Genomic DNA, 14379 nt, shown 5'->3' with positions numbered 1-14379 from the left:
GTCCAAGCTGGACAAATGTATTCCTACGCCGGACTTGATATAGTTAATTGAAAAATGAATCGAGTTAACTGTGGTAGGTTCATTGAGTCTGAATTGAGTGGAAATATAAATATTATTAAATGACGTCTGCACACGGACAAATTCTCTGCAAATGTGTCGCATTGACCAATGCATTATGCAATACATATTTAAACATCCAGATGCAGTTTTCCTCATGAGGACCTCTTATGATGATCGAATGTCATTCATGACCTCTTAGGGTGCTATAATGTCATTCTTGAGTTCTTAGGGTGCTATAATGTCATTCTTGAGCTCTTAGGGTGCTATAATGTCATTCTTGATCTCTTAGGATGATAGAATGTCTTTCATGACCTTTTAGGAATATATAATATTATTTATGACCTCTTAAGATGATCGAATGTCATTCTTGATCTCTTAGGATAATAAAATGTCAACCATGACCTCTTAGGATGATAGAATGTCATTCATGAAAATACCGCCCCCCCCCCCCCCCCCCCCCCCCCCCCCCCCCCCTCCCGTCAGCCCCCGTGATATACATAATTTATTGTCATTTATCAGTTAAGAACCAACAATTCAACTAGATGTTGCTATATGAATTATTTTGATAGAGAAACGCTTCACAGTAACGACGATATGCTTTGTATTACAGCTTTGAAACAGACTATACATTCCCCTAATTGTCCACTATCACGGTACCTTATCTTTTACGTCCTTATTTAAACCTTGAAACAGACATTACTTTTCTCTATTTTCTCTGTCTTTTGTACGAAGACTGTATATATTGTCTAATAGATGAAAACACTTAATACTTCTATAATAACACTTTTTTGTAGTATTATATTGATTAAAGTTAATATTGCTTTGATTCCAGTTTCAACAGAGTTGCCAATTATCGATAACTTCCGGTCAAGTGTTACGGAAAACGTACCACAGTCAATACTTTGCACCGTCGTTGGTGGCAATCCAAGACCTATAGTCAGATGGTTAAAAAACAACACCATAGTATCGGGTACGACGACCACAGAAACTACTGATGACGCCGGAAACTACGTCACAACGAATAAATATGACTTCATACCTACTCAAGCGGACAGCTACGCAGTATACACGTGCCATTCCCAACACGTCGTGCAAAACTATTCACAGACCGCCAACATGGGGCATGTAAAGGGTAGGCCAGGAATTTTATCTGGATCTGTGTGATTTAGACAGGGAAACATATCTTACAGATAAATGTGATTAAAAATATCTTTTTAGAAGGAATGCATCTTTATGGATTTAACATATTATCAAGAACAACTTTCATAAGTAAAACATTATCCCTATGGAACTTTTTAATTTGTGTAAAAATCTCCATTTTGTGCTTCTTAATGTAAAGTACAATGCAACATCCTCAATTTTTTTTAATAACGACATTTTTATGCTCCCAAATATATGTTTGGTCAGTTTTGAAAAGATTTTAAATTCATTGGTGGTATTTTATTTCAAACGTTTGAATTGTACAGTAAATTTGATGAAGTGCAACCTAACATATGTTTAATATGAGCAGCGCTGAGAGTTAAGAATAATTTTTGTATTAATTAACTACATTGCTTTAGGGTCCACAACAAGCTATATACATATCTAACAAAGTTCAAGTTCGTTTGAAATTTAAGAAAACAAAAGCAAGCTTCTGTTTTATCTTTTGGTTACTTGAAAATTTTGATTGAAAATTAATTTTTCACTGAAAAGAGTTTCAAATTCACCAATATGTGTTAACACAGAGTAGCAGAATGCGTAACATGTCTATAACCAGTTATTGCTGTCTTGCTTTCTAACATTGTTTAAACCATCTTATATCATAATATTATTATGTTATATCGTGTAATATAGTTTATTTTCATGCCTACATATTTCTGTTTTAACCTGATATGTCATATTATACTGTATATATGTATATTACTCTCAGACTACCTATTCCTTTACTGCTTGTGTAGATTCTGATATAGAATTAACCAATTTGTTTAATAATATGTTACCCAATGACTATTATTATTTTCCAAAAATAATCTCATGTGAAAGGCATCAAAGTATTTTTATCCTTTGGTAAATTGTACTGGCAACAATAACATGGTCAGTTTTTAAACTGTATATGTTTCAATTCATGTAAATGTGTTCAAATGTGGATGTTCATTTCATATCTCAAATCATAGTAAAATTGATTATTATTAGGATATCATTTCAGCATATTTTCTTAATCACTTTATTCTAGCTTTGCCTTCAAGCATCTCACTGACCTTACCTTTTGAACCATTGACCGATAATCATCCGAAAGTATCGTGAGTTTTTTTGTTTTTGTTTTTATTTGATTTCTTTTAAATGTTAGTTAAAGAATGCATAAATACTCACCTTTATGCGAACTGACTGGGATTCGTTTTCTTTTTACCCTGACTCATTAGTAGTCATTACAGTCAATTTAAGATTTACAAAATTCAAGTAAATATTCCTATTTATAACTTGATACCATTGTCTATCACCTGGCACATATACTGCTTCCCTTGGGCATTATTTCGTCATACTTTCATTTCTGCTCATTTACTCATTATTGGGTATAGGCATAAAACTACGGTATTGTAATTATGAGATACAAGTCCATTTCCTATTTTATTGTAGCTTTATAATGATAATGCAGTTTTAAGATAATGTTTTACAATTACAGTTCGGATTTGTTTGTTGTCAGCATTTGTTTTAGAGAGTTATGGTTATTCGCTTCAAATAAAATATACACAATAACAACAAGACTTAATTGTACAGCCTTTTCTAACTCCGCTAGTAATTTTAAATTACAAACCGTAAAAAATATCGAAATTTATTGAGGTCAAAAGTGCAGCTGACACATTGTTTCCAGTGGTCTTTTAGAGATAAAGATGGACTCTTCTACAGAAGGCCAAAAAGAGGGTGGTAACATTGGGTGGTGATGAAATTCTAAAAGAAATAATATTAACAAGATATATATTTGATTTTTAAGACGTTTGGAAAGTTTCCAAGATAGTTAATTTCAGTCAAAGCAATATAATTATATACTCAATATTAGAACTAGGGCAATGACGGTAGGATAGCAATGTCTAATGTTATGGCAATGAAATACTTACCAATCAGATAAGATGTCATCGCCAAAAAATATTATCATTATAGCTATTACAAACTAACCGATGAGTAATATATAATTTTATTTGTATCCGTCAAAAACTAATTTTTGTTGAATTATTGATTTTGTTTTAATCGGGCCTTTCCCCTGACCTCTTATATATATATATATATATTTTTTTTAAACAGTTGAAATCCCGATCACATAGGACTATATACATATATATCATTATTGGGCATCAAGAGATAATCACAATCATGTTGTTAAATAAGCGCTGAGGTATGTTTTCTACTCCTGGGATTCACCGGGTGTTTCCGGGTCATATCCTTGAAACAGTTAGGATCCTGACCCCATCACCATACATAGCATTGCTGGGGGGATCCTGACCCCATCACCATACATAGCATTGCTGGATATCAACACAATCCTGATGTAAAACGGACCCTCTTGTCATTCGACAAAGACTATTGATGAAACCATCACTTAGTTCAGAAGATTCTTGCTTTTAAGATTTCAATATACACATGTATCACATTTTAATGTTTGGTAGAAACATAAATGACAAAAGAACATTATCAATTTCAGAAACTCTCCTAATTTGTTGGTTGGGAAATCTTATGAGTTTAAAGCTGAAGTTGGACGAGCCTGGCCTGGACCGACGATCGATTGGATGGTGGGGAACATCTTTCCCTCCAATCACACTTCCATCACAAGTGATAACACTGACGGGACAGTTCGTACTGTATCAAGTATGTTCTATGTCCCAACACTTACAGACAATGGCCAGGACCTGACATTGCAAGTGTTTCATCCTCAAACCTCTGATACACCTATCGTCCAAACAGCTCCATTTGTAGTTCACGGTAGGTATACAGCGGATTCCACACACAGTGATTTTTTTATTGGGCTTGTACCAGTTGCACTGAATAGTTATGACGCCATATAATGGATTAGGATATCAAGTGAGTGTCAGTAATGACATTGCTCTTTGTTTTTGTATTGAATAAGGGCCCATCGACAAAACAGGCTAAATAACAATTAAAAACACGCTAAAAACAACAACAACAACAACAACAAAAAAACCCACCATACTTTTCAAAAAAAAAAAAACAAGAAAAAAACGGTTAAAATCTGTTAAAACCTTCAAAATATATAACGCATATGGACAAAATACCTATTGTTTATATATAAAATGTACACGTCAATCAAAACATCGATTATGATGCTTTTGAAATGAAGTAAGGGATATAAAGTTAATATTTGAATATTCATATATGTATTTTTATGGAATTTATCAGGCAAAAGAAGAATTATCTCGTTTTTATGCATCACTATTACATAATGGATCAAATATAATTTCATATAGCATTATGTCCCTCTTCATATATATCTATATTGCATTTAGTGTAATTTCTTAGTGTAACGTAAGATTTTAAATGAAATTGTAATATCTTTTCCTAGTAGCTCCTAATTTCACAGAAAAAAAAGTTTGTAATGACTTTATCAACTTAAATCTTTTGTCTTTTTCGGGTAACATCTCCCTTGTAATATATGTTTTTGTTTTTTGAAGATAGTTATATATCTGTAGATAACAGTATTTCCTTTATACTTCTCCATAGAAATTTGAGTTGAAGCTAATTATCTCTTTTCGTTTGAATTATTTCCCTTATAATTAAATTATTTTCATTACAAATTGTATTAAATCTCGCGAATTGGTAATGTACCGCCTTATTTTGGTGAAAGTTTGGAAAAATATATCATAATCAAGCGTCCTTACTTTATTTAAGTTATATGTGTGTATAGAATAAGAACTAGTTCAAGGACATATTGTCTGAGAGTTATTCCCTAAAGATATCCCTTAGCAACACCTGTATGACGCAAGCCTCCATACTTTTTTCAGTATCTGTCTGTATTGTATATGAACTAGTTCTAGAAGGACATATTGTGTGAAAGTTATTTTCTAAGATATCCCTCAGCAAAATCTGTATGACGCAATCTTTAACGCTTAATTCAATCTTGGCTCTGCTGATTCCTTCAATTTTCATTGATTTGTGATGATATCGATCTCTTTTTCCAAAGTATTTTCACCACCAAAATATATAATATCTTTTCTGTGGTTAGTTCGGTCAACAGAAAAATCAGCCTTTATTAGATTGTTTGAGGTCGAGTGTTGTATGTGTTTTTTACAACGAATATTCCTCTGTATACTCCTCAGGCCCGCCAATTGTCACAATCAAGCCCGATTCGACCGATATCATAGTAAACACAGATTTTCTGGGACGGTGTAATGTTTCATCATCGTTGAATTCATACTCTACTAAGTGGTATAAGGGAAATACCGAAATATCCTCCAGTGCTAACTTCACAATGACTGGGGATTTCCTGGCTATTACAAGTGTCCAGTTTTCTGACGAGGGAGATTACAGCTGTACTGCTACTAATGCTGCGGGTACTTCACTACGGAGCAATGCTGTAGCCATCAGCGTCATATGTAAGTATAGTGCTGACGAATAAGATATATACAACATTCAAAGTCCAATTTTTTGCAGAGAATTTTTTTTTTTTTGCATTCGTGAATACTGATATAATACGTTTATAACACTGCGATCAACACTGTAAACGTGAAGAATTATGTGGTTAGTTTGTACGAGCGGTTTTTTTTACTTTGAAAGGATTATGACATTATGAAATATGTGTCGGTTAGTACAAAATGTCGTTCTTCTTGTTTACGTGTAACAGACCCAGATGAAGACTGTGTGTCTCCCTCTATGTGCAGAGTATAACTCTTATGTTGAGTTACTACATAAGACAAGGACACATTGATTTACATGTATATCATATATGATATCAACTTAACAACCATACCAAGAATACTGTGATTCAAAAACAACAGTCAAAACCAGCTGTATAACTCATGTGAAATTAGCTATATATAAAAGATATATATATAACCACGCGTCAGTCTGACCATATAATATACCAACTTCTTTAGGCTATTTTTAGTTAATTCTATTAAGAATCAATAGACAAGTAATATAATGTACTACACTTCACAATCCGCTAAGTATGTATCATGTTTAAGACATCATATATCCACGCGTCATTGTAACAATTGTTTTTGTTATTTCATCACTTTTTTCTATGACAGGTATTTTGAGTAAGCTAATCCGTCATAATACTAATCTCTTTGAATATGTAATAATTGCGCTGCAATAGTACAACAGCAGAAGTAAATCTGTACGTATGTTTCATAATATATATAATCGTTCACAAATTTAAAACCTTTTCAGCTGAGGGAGGAGCACCTGCAATCAGTGGAGCTGTGTCTACCCCAAAGGAGAACGATATCTTAAACCTTCGTTGTACGTCAGTCGGCGGTGTACCAACACCGTCTGTCATCTGGATGAAGAATGGTGTTAATATGAATATTGGTGACACATCTGTAACAGAGAATGGGGTGACGACAACAACTAGTGTGTGGACATATCAAGTGGCCTATGCAGATCGTAATGCCAATTTCACCTGCCTCGTCTCCAACAGTGTTGCAAACATAACCAGAACAAGAATCTTCACTGCCGTATATAGTATGTATCGGAAGTAGACTTCAACCAAACAACTCAAAATCAACATATTGTCTTATGTCCTTTTCTTCATCTTTTTGTTAACACTATTTGGCACTCTCACAGACAATAATTTATCGTTTGAAATGTTTAAAGCTTGATTATTGATGATGCTGAATTGTATCTATACCACTTATTTATGTTGTATGGTAATCAGTTTTTGTATGTGTGCGTAGGTACGTGATAAATCTGTGAACAAAAATAAACGTCATTGTGCAAACGAAGCATTAACTAACAACAAACAAAATATGAGAAAATCTAAATATATATTGATACACTCGCGTATATTTTATAATAATTTGACTATTGTTACTCAGGGTTTTTTCGTGAAACGGACGTTCAACATTTTGTAAATACTAACGGTTTTGATTTGCTATGCTATTGTAACATTTTGAAAGTCGCAGGATCAAACCGGTGTGAACTATACCATAACCACATCTGTATACAGTAACGATCACGTTATCATTACCGTTGATAAATGGGGGCAATTGTTGATTGGTGTCTCAGTGTTCCACAATACTTGTCATTTTTGTTTCCTTATTGTTGATTGGTGTCTCATTGTTCTACAATACTCGTCATTTTTTGTTTCCTAACTTTCAGTTCCACCGACTACTGTTGCAAATCCGATAAGAGGTCCCACCACAACAGTGGCAGGAGAAGTAACTACGTTCTCCATCAACTTTGCGAGAGTCAGTCCTGCACCTATTGTTTCATGGTCGATAGGAGGATTGCAGTTCCCCAGCAACGTGCCGACAATTATCACAGTTCCCACTGCTGAAGGAGCACTGAATGCCACGGCAAGCATCACTTTCACACAATTGGCGAGCTACAATGATAAAGCGCTTGTTGCTTCAGTTAACCATGTGCAGTCTGAACCAGTGTTCGACTTATCAGCTACTCTCACTGTGAAATGTAAGTTACATATTTTGATATTCGCATAATACCTTATGTTGATAAAACATATCTCATACTATAGTTACAGTTGAGTGTAGACTAAAGGTTACACAAAGTGCACTCCGAGTGCACTCCGTTTGGACTCGGAGTGCACTCCGTTTGGACTCCAGGTAAACTTGGAGTGCACTCGGAGTGCACTCCAAGTTTACCTGGAGTCCTATCAGGCCCCAATCCTACCTGGGTCCACATGTATCAAATGTACCTGTAACCAAGTACATATATACATAATGTTTATAGATAGATGTATACTCTTATACATTTTGACTCCTTAAACATGTAACAATAAGATATGTGTTACTGTTTTATCTTTGTATATATCATCTTATTTTGTTGGTTCATTTTTCGTTGGTTAACTAACAGCATCTAATATAATTGATTTTTTCTATAAGTTAACCCTATATAAAATGAATAGATCTGGCACCTCGTTGAAAAATGTATGATAGCATTCCTTTGATTTGAAGAGTTTTAACAAGCCACGTCAATAAGTAGAAAATTGGCAGTTTGTGGTCTCTCAAAATGTAGAGTTTGATTGTGTACTGGACATAACTTGTACTCGAAGTACTAAGTACTGTTTTATATATATTTCAAATACTTTTCTTCCAACAGTTTATATTTATCTAAACATACAACAAAAAAGAAAGTTTTTTTTTTATCACCTTGATAGCATATTACGGATCTAATGTCTAATTTTGATTTACAGTTTAACATCAGACTTACATTTCTATTTGGTAAACCAACTTTTTTTTTGTTATGCCTGCCTCATTAAATCCAGGTCATACATGGAGTTCTTTTAACAGTTATATCTAATACATCCTCCTCCCCCCCCCCCCCCCCCCCCCCCCCCCCCCCCCCCCCCAACTTCCAGGTTAATATTTGCCTGTATATCAAGCGTGATTACAGGGGTGTGGAGAAAAGACAGACTTACACTGACCCCTATAATGACCCCTTCCTCCAAGTTTACCTCATAAGGTGTGAAGATCTGGACAGGTGTACACACGGTCATCTAACTAGATAAAGACCCCCTTAATTGTTAGATGGAAACTGGTCATCACACCTTACCTTTACCTAGCCCGAGTTTCCTCTGGCATTGGCACCATGTCTGGTATGGTGTCAGGGCTAGAGGAAACTCAGGCTGACCTATACCAAGGTCATATAGAATATACGTACAGACTTGTGACGGTCGATATCTGACACTTTTGAAATTATATGATTGTCCATTCCTATTACAGTATTATAATATTAAAACAGTTATAAGTTATTAATATAAAAAAAGAATAGTTGAAATTTTTTTTTATTTCAAACTGGTACTATTACTTTATGTCTTTGATGTTATAATGGAAGCATGTATAGAGTATAAGAGGTCAATATGTAAATCAACATAGATTAATGTAATTTTCATGTTTGAGTTAAGTAAATACTTATCAAACATTCCATACACCAATTGTAGCTGGCCTTATGCAATTTTTTTTTTAAAGTTTGAACATTTAACTTTATGATTTTATAATTGGCTTGAACAACCATTGTACATTCATGACCTGTATCTGTTACATAAAATGTATGAGTGACACATATCATGATAGTTCAAGTTCAAGTTCTTTATTCTTGATAGATATTGACTGAATGGGAATAGAAAACGATGTAGTTCCAACAGGTCAGTTTTACAGGTAAATGGTACATAGGTTGCCGTGTCCAACTGCCCTGAGGCAAATTTTACCTCAGGCTCTATAATCTTATTTCCTGGATGAGAACAATGTGTACTAATGACGGGTATAAAGCTATAGGTTGGTTTTGGGAAATGGTGAATTTACATTCATTATACCATTTTGAATTACACTGAAATTATTTTTTTTATTATTTTAATCTCTTTCTTTACAATTAATTTTTTAAAGCAATGTCTTTATATTTTTGAATATAACAAGATAAGAACTGCATCATTTCTTAATGTGATTTGCATTAATTTTTTTGAACTTATATCATTCAACATTGTACCTCTACATACCGGACACCTGCATAAACCAGCCAATACGTTTGGTCTCAATGACTTACGGTTTAGACAGGTTACAATGTAATAAGAAACAGCTTATTTTACTTTCTAATTTCAGTAAAGAATGACTTCATTTCAATAGAGTTTGTCTTCTTAAACCTGTTAACCAATTTGTTAATGGTTTTACAACTTATCTTGACATTTCCACCTTAATTACACTGGTATTTCGTTTATACATGTAATTTTGGTCTGATTAAGGCCTCTCAAATGGAGAGCTACAATCCTTTCCTTCAAGTCAGGAGATAATCTTACTCTTCTGTTAATTGGCCTGAGGTTATAACACTGTGACCCTGCTTTGCACAGCTTCATCATTTGAAGCAATACAGTGACAAAATTGACACAGGTATTTCTGTGAACCCAGGACAGTACCTGTAGCTGGCTCCTAAAACTCACCTGGCACGGTATCAGGGGTGTCAGGCCAGAGTCAGTCATGCATGGCCAATAATAATAGCAATTAAACAGATACTGTCATTTATTATGGGTAGTCCAGAACTACATACTTGTGTGTACGTTATGTCAGAATATTAATTTAACTAGGTAATGCTCGTAAATATGTACAGTTGTAAATGTATATTTTTCTAATGATACATTTAAATATATAACCTATATAAACTAAAATGACTGTTTATTTTATAATTACTTGCCTGAATTGAGTAGATATATGTAGAGAATGTCTTATATAAAAAACACATAATTCATTAAATACCGTAAACTTTCAATATTTTGAATAATCAATAACATAATATAGATATATTATCTGAACTTCCTTTACAGCCATGACATATGTACAGTAATAAATATTCTAATTGAAATAATTTTCAATTCCTTAATAAAATGAAATACAATTTACTTACATCTTAATGAAATATGAAATAATAAGCAATTAACTTTCATAGAAACCTGATTATAGCATAAATTGTATAACTGTCTTTTATGGATCTTAATAGGTATGGTGTCTTATAGGACTCCAGGTAGACTCGGAGTCCTCTTGGAGTGCACTCCAAGTTTACCTGGAGTCCAAACGGAGTGCACTCCAAGTCCAAATGGAGTGCACTCGGAGTGCACTTGGGTGTAACCTTTAGTCTACACTCAACTGTAATTTGCATGCTTGTTGACTTATGTGATTCAACTTGTCATGATGTCTAACGGTATATATATATATATATATATAGGGTCTAGTGAGTAATAACGACGGTATAAACCAATATAGGTACTGGATCCTAACAAACAAATGTTGGATGCGTATTACTAGAAATAGATATATGTCAAGTAGTAATAACGACAGTACAGACAAGTAAATTGTCAAATTTTCGAGGCAATCTGCCCCTTTATCAAGACACAGGTAAATTACATACGATCACATATAGACATAATACATGGAACAGTTACACAAATATAGTAGGTATAAACAACAAAAAGTATCATTATGTTGTAAAAATGATCCCCCTCGGTCGATACCAAATTCGCCGAGGGCCTATTATGATTAATAAGGAAACATCTTTGGTGGTGTACAGATGCTAAAAGTAAATGAATGAATGAATGAATGAATGTATCAACAAATAAATAAATAAATAATATAACTTAAAGGTTTAACAGAAAAGCATCGCGGGTCGATTCGATGTGATGGCAGCGCGTGTAATGTCATGAATGTTTTTGTTGTTTTTTTCCTCGATATGTACATTTCGTCCCGCAATACAGCGGGTTGCAGTGACAATATCGGGTGGCCAATCCCATATTAAAATCAGTTCGTTTAAATGAAATGGAACAAGTTTTAAAAACATATAGATGTAATTGTGTAGAAAGGTAATTTTTTTTGACATTAGAAACCAAACGAAAAGGTGGTCGAAAGATCCTATTATTGTGACGAAAACCGAATGTCAGGACGACTCGTCACAAACCGACAACATGTACTCGCCCAACTTATTCAGCCAATCAGCTGCTGTTTCATGTAAACCAAGTCCCTAAGGAAAGTGTGTTTGTGGGGCCTGTAGGGGTTGGTCTGATAAATATGGAAATATTGAAATAGTTCAATCAATAATTTTAGATTTTTATTGCTATCAATATAATCTTTTGATAAAAGTAGTGAAAACATTTATATAAAAGCTTGCTTGTATTTCTATGCTGATTCAATATCAGGAAAAAGCCACCGTCTCCAATGATTGATTTACTATCTTAAATTTTCCAAATATGAAACATCATCAAGATAGGAAAATAGACTTCCTTAAACGTTTTGTTAGTCCGTCTGTAGAATCATTTTTCACTTCTTATACGAGTTTAAAGAAAAATGTTTTGTATTTTTTCATGATATAACACCCGTTATTTCTTACTTATCAATGATTAGAAAGACAATTATTTTTTTGATGATTATAATCGCGTCAGGTTTTTATTAATTATGAAATTTTAGAAGAACTCTTACATAATTGTAAGTACATGATATTTTTTGCAGCCCAACCTTCTCAGCCTGTTATTGACGGCCTTCCATTAACACGGATCGGCGTAGTTGGCGACACTTATCAGCTTGAATGTACGACAATTGGAGGATTTCCTGTTCCAACACTGGGGTGGTTTAGGAACGGACAACCAATTCTAACCTCGCCAAGCACAGATTTCAATGCGGATCCAATCGTCACTACCGCTACCTACAACATGGCAGTGACATTGTCGGAAAAAAACGCTGTGTTCAGATGTACAGCATATAATGAAATCAACACGCTGAATACAAGCGTTAGCCTGACAGACGTGTATGGTATGACTGTAACCTGTATATAACAATGTTAATTATATGATGCAAATATGATATTTTTCTCGTGATTCTTCTTTATTTAAAAGACATCAATCTTAATATTTTTTTCTTTCTGGCATTGGATCGTAAAATGTTGAGATAATAATATAATAACATTCTTGACCTGAATTTCAAAAACGATTATCGTTCTTTTAAGTTGCATTTACATCAACTACCTTGGAAAAACCTGATGTTGGAACATTTTGTTCTATTCCGGCCGACTAGGATAAGTTAAATAATTATGTTGGTTTCGAACTGAATAACTTTGGACCCACTGGTCTGACAAAGTATAAGCAAAATACTTTAATATTAGCATTTATATCTCTAATCTGTACAGTACAGCTGTGTACTGCGATTTAATATTTTTTAGCAAAACTGTATCTAAACTATAATTTGTGTGTTAAAGGTGCTAATAGTTTGTGCGTCGGTTGCATAATTCTTCATTTGTTATTATCGAGGAAAAATCACATTTACAGTATTTCCATGTGTGACCACATATATCAATATCAATAAATTACTCATTGACAATTGCTTAACTCTGAACGAATTAATACTGACATATTAACTGAAAAAGAAACTTCGAATGACATTTAGCAGAGTTCAACAGCTTTAGATATTAGGATTAGATATAATATGCTTTCGCTACCAAGCAATAATATTTCTCAAAGAACATCTTAAAAGATCAATATTTTATAACATATGATATATGTTTTACCTACGTTCGAACAAAGTGTTCACTCTAGGCAAATAGTCCTTGTCATATACAATGTTAGCGTTTATTCAGTATGTAAATACTAAAGTTCAGTTAAAGAATTAATCTTTCTTTTAAATCGGGAAGGTGAGGCAACTTATTTTTACAATAGTTTTATTATCAATGTTGTTGATATTTTTAAAATACATGTAACTTACGTTAGGCTGCTGTGTCCGTGTCCAGACTCTATAAATGCTTTGTAAAATGAAAACAAAATAATTTTAAAATAATGGAATTAGTAGTCATCATATTGGTACCTCTAGAAAATTATTTGCTTTCATTTCAAGTACCTGCTACTAGAATTACTATAGGAAGGCATGTGCTATCAAGGTCAAATTTGATTCGATATAAAAAAAAGTTACAATAGGTAGGCTTTTAACTGCAACTTTGTTATAAATAAAAAGCTAGAAACACGTGAATATTTCCTCATGGTTTATCAGAAAGCAGGTAAAAAGAACAATATCATAGTGTGAAAACTGTGTATTTTTACTTTTTTATAATTTGCTTTGTTTATTAATTCTTTGTTTTGTTTTGTTTCAGATTATGTATTTGATTTTATTGCGATATAATTGTATTTGCTTTAATTTTATACATGAAATTAGTTGTCAGAGAGGTTGAATGCTTTTGTTGTATCTGTATTTTTAGTTTAAATTAATTATTTCATTGTTAATACTACTTATCAGCTTGATGTTGATTTTATAAATAACAAAGGGCTTTTCCTCTACATACAAAAATGACTTGGAAAGACTTTATATTTTGCACTTTATTAGCTCTTTAGGCGCAAAATGTAAAGCCTTCCATTGTCGATACCAATTTTTTTTCTATAAACAGTAATACCCTTTATTTAATTCATTATTCAGTTATATTGCATAATACAAAAACTCTTTTATTCTTCTAGAATGGTTTTATCCCGCAATACACAAACCACTTAATAAGCCCTGATTGTATGTGCTTATTTCCGTAGATGTTATTTACATAGCTATATATATATTACCCAGTAGATCAATTTGTTATTTTAACCTTTCATGTACATTTGTATGTTTATCTTATAAGATATTTAAAGTTGTATAGTGATCATAA

At 33.2% G+C, this 14379-nt stretch overlaps 1 protein-coding gene across 1 annotated transcript; it reads left to right on the top strand.

Annotated features, from left to right (window-relative positions):
• The first annotated feature begins 918 nt into the window (after positions 1–918).
• LOC117340205 (hemicentin-1-like) lies at positions 919–14337 on the top strand. Its single transcript, XM_033901960.1, has 7 exons — positions 919–1192; positions 2273–2339; positions 3734–4011; positions 5364–5639; positions 6439–6732; positions 7369–7680; positions 12213–14337. The coding sequence occupies exons 1-7, from the start codon at positions 1177–1179 to the stop codon at positions 12533–12535; spliced, it is 1566 nt and encodes a 521-aa protein (XP_033757851.1). The 5' UTR covers positions 919–1176; the 3' UTR covers positions 12536–14337.
• The last annotated feature ends 42 nt before the right edge of the window (positions 14338–14379 follow it).

Source organism: Pecten maximus, chromosome 13 (genome assembly GCF_902652985.1).
Source record: "Pecten maximus chromosome 13, xPecMax1.1, whole genome shotgun sequence".
Taxonomy (NCBI): Eukaryota; Metazoa; Mollusca; class Bivalvia; order Pectinida; family Pectinidae; genus Pecten; species Pecten maximus.
This window is presented reverse-complemented; position numbering and strand designations above follow the sequence as displayed.

Bases quoted from the DNA above. Each gene is read 5' to 3' on its own strand.
- LOC117340205 (XM_033901960.1), top strand. The intron at 5,640-6,438 runs GTAAGTATAGTG...AAACCTTTTCAG, and splicing joins TGTAGCCATCAGCGTCATAT to CTGAGGGAGGAGCACCTGCA. The intron at 7,681-12,212 runs GTAAGTTACATA...TATTTTTTGCAG, and splicing joins AGCTACTCTCACTGTGAAAT to CCCAACCTTCTCAGCCTGTT.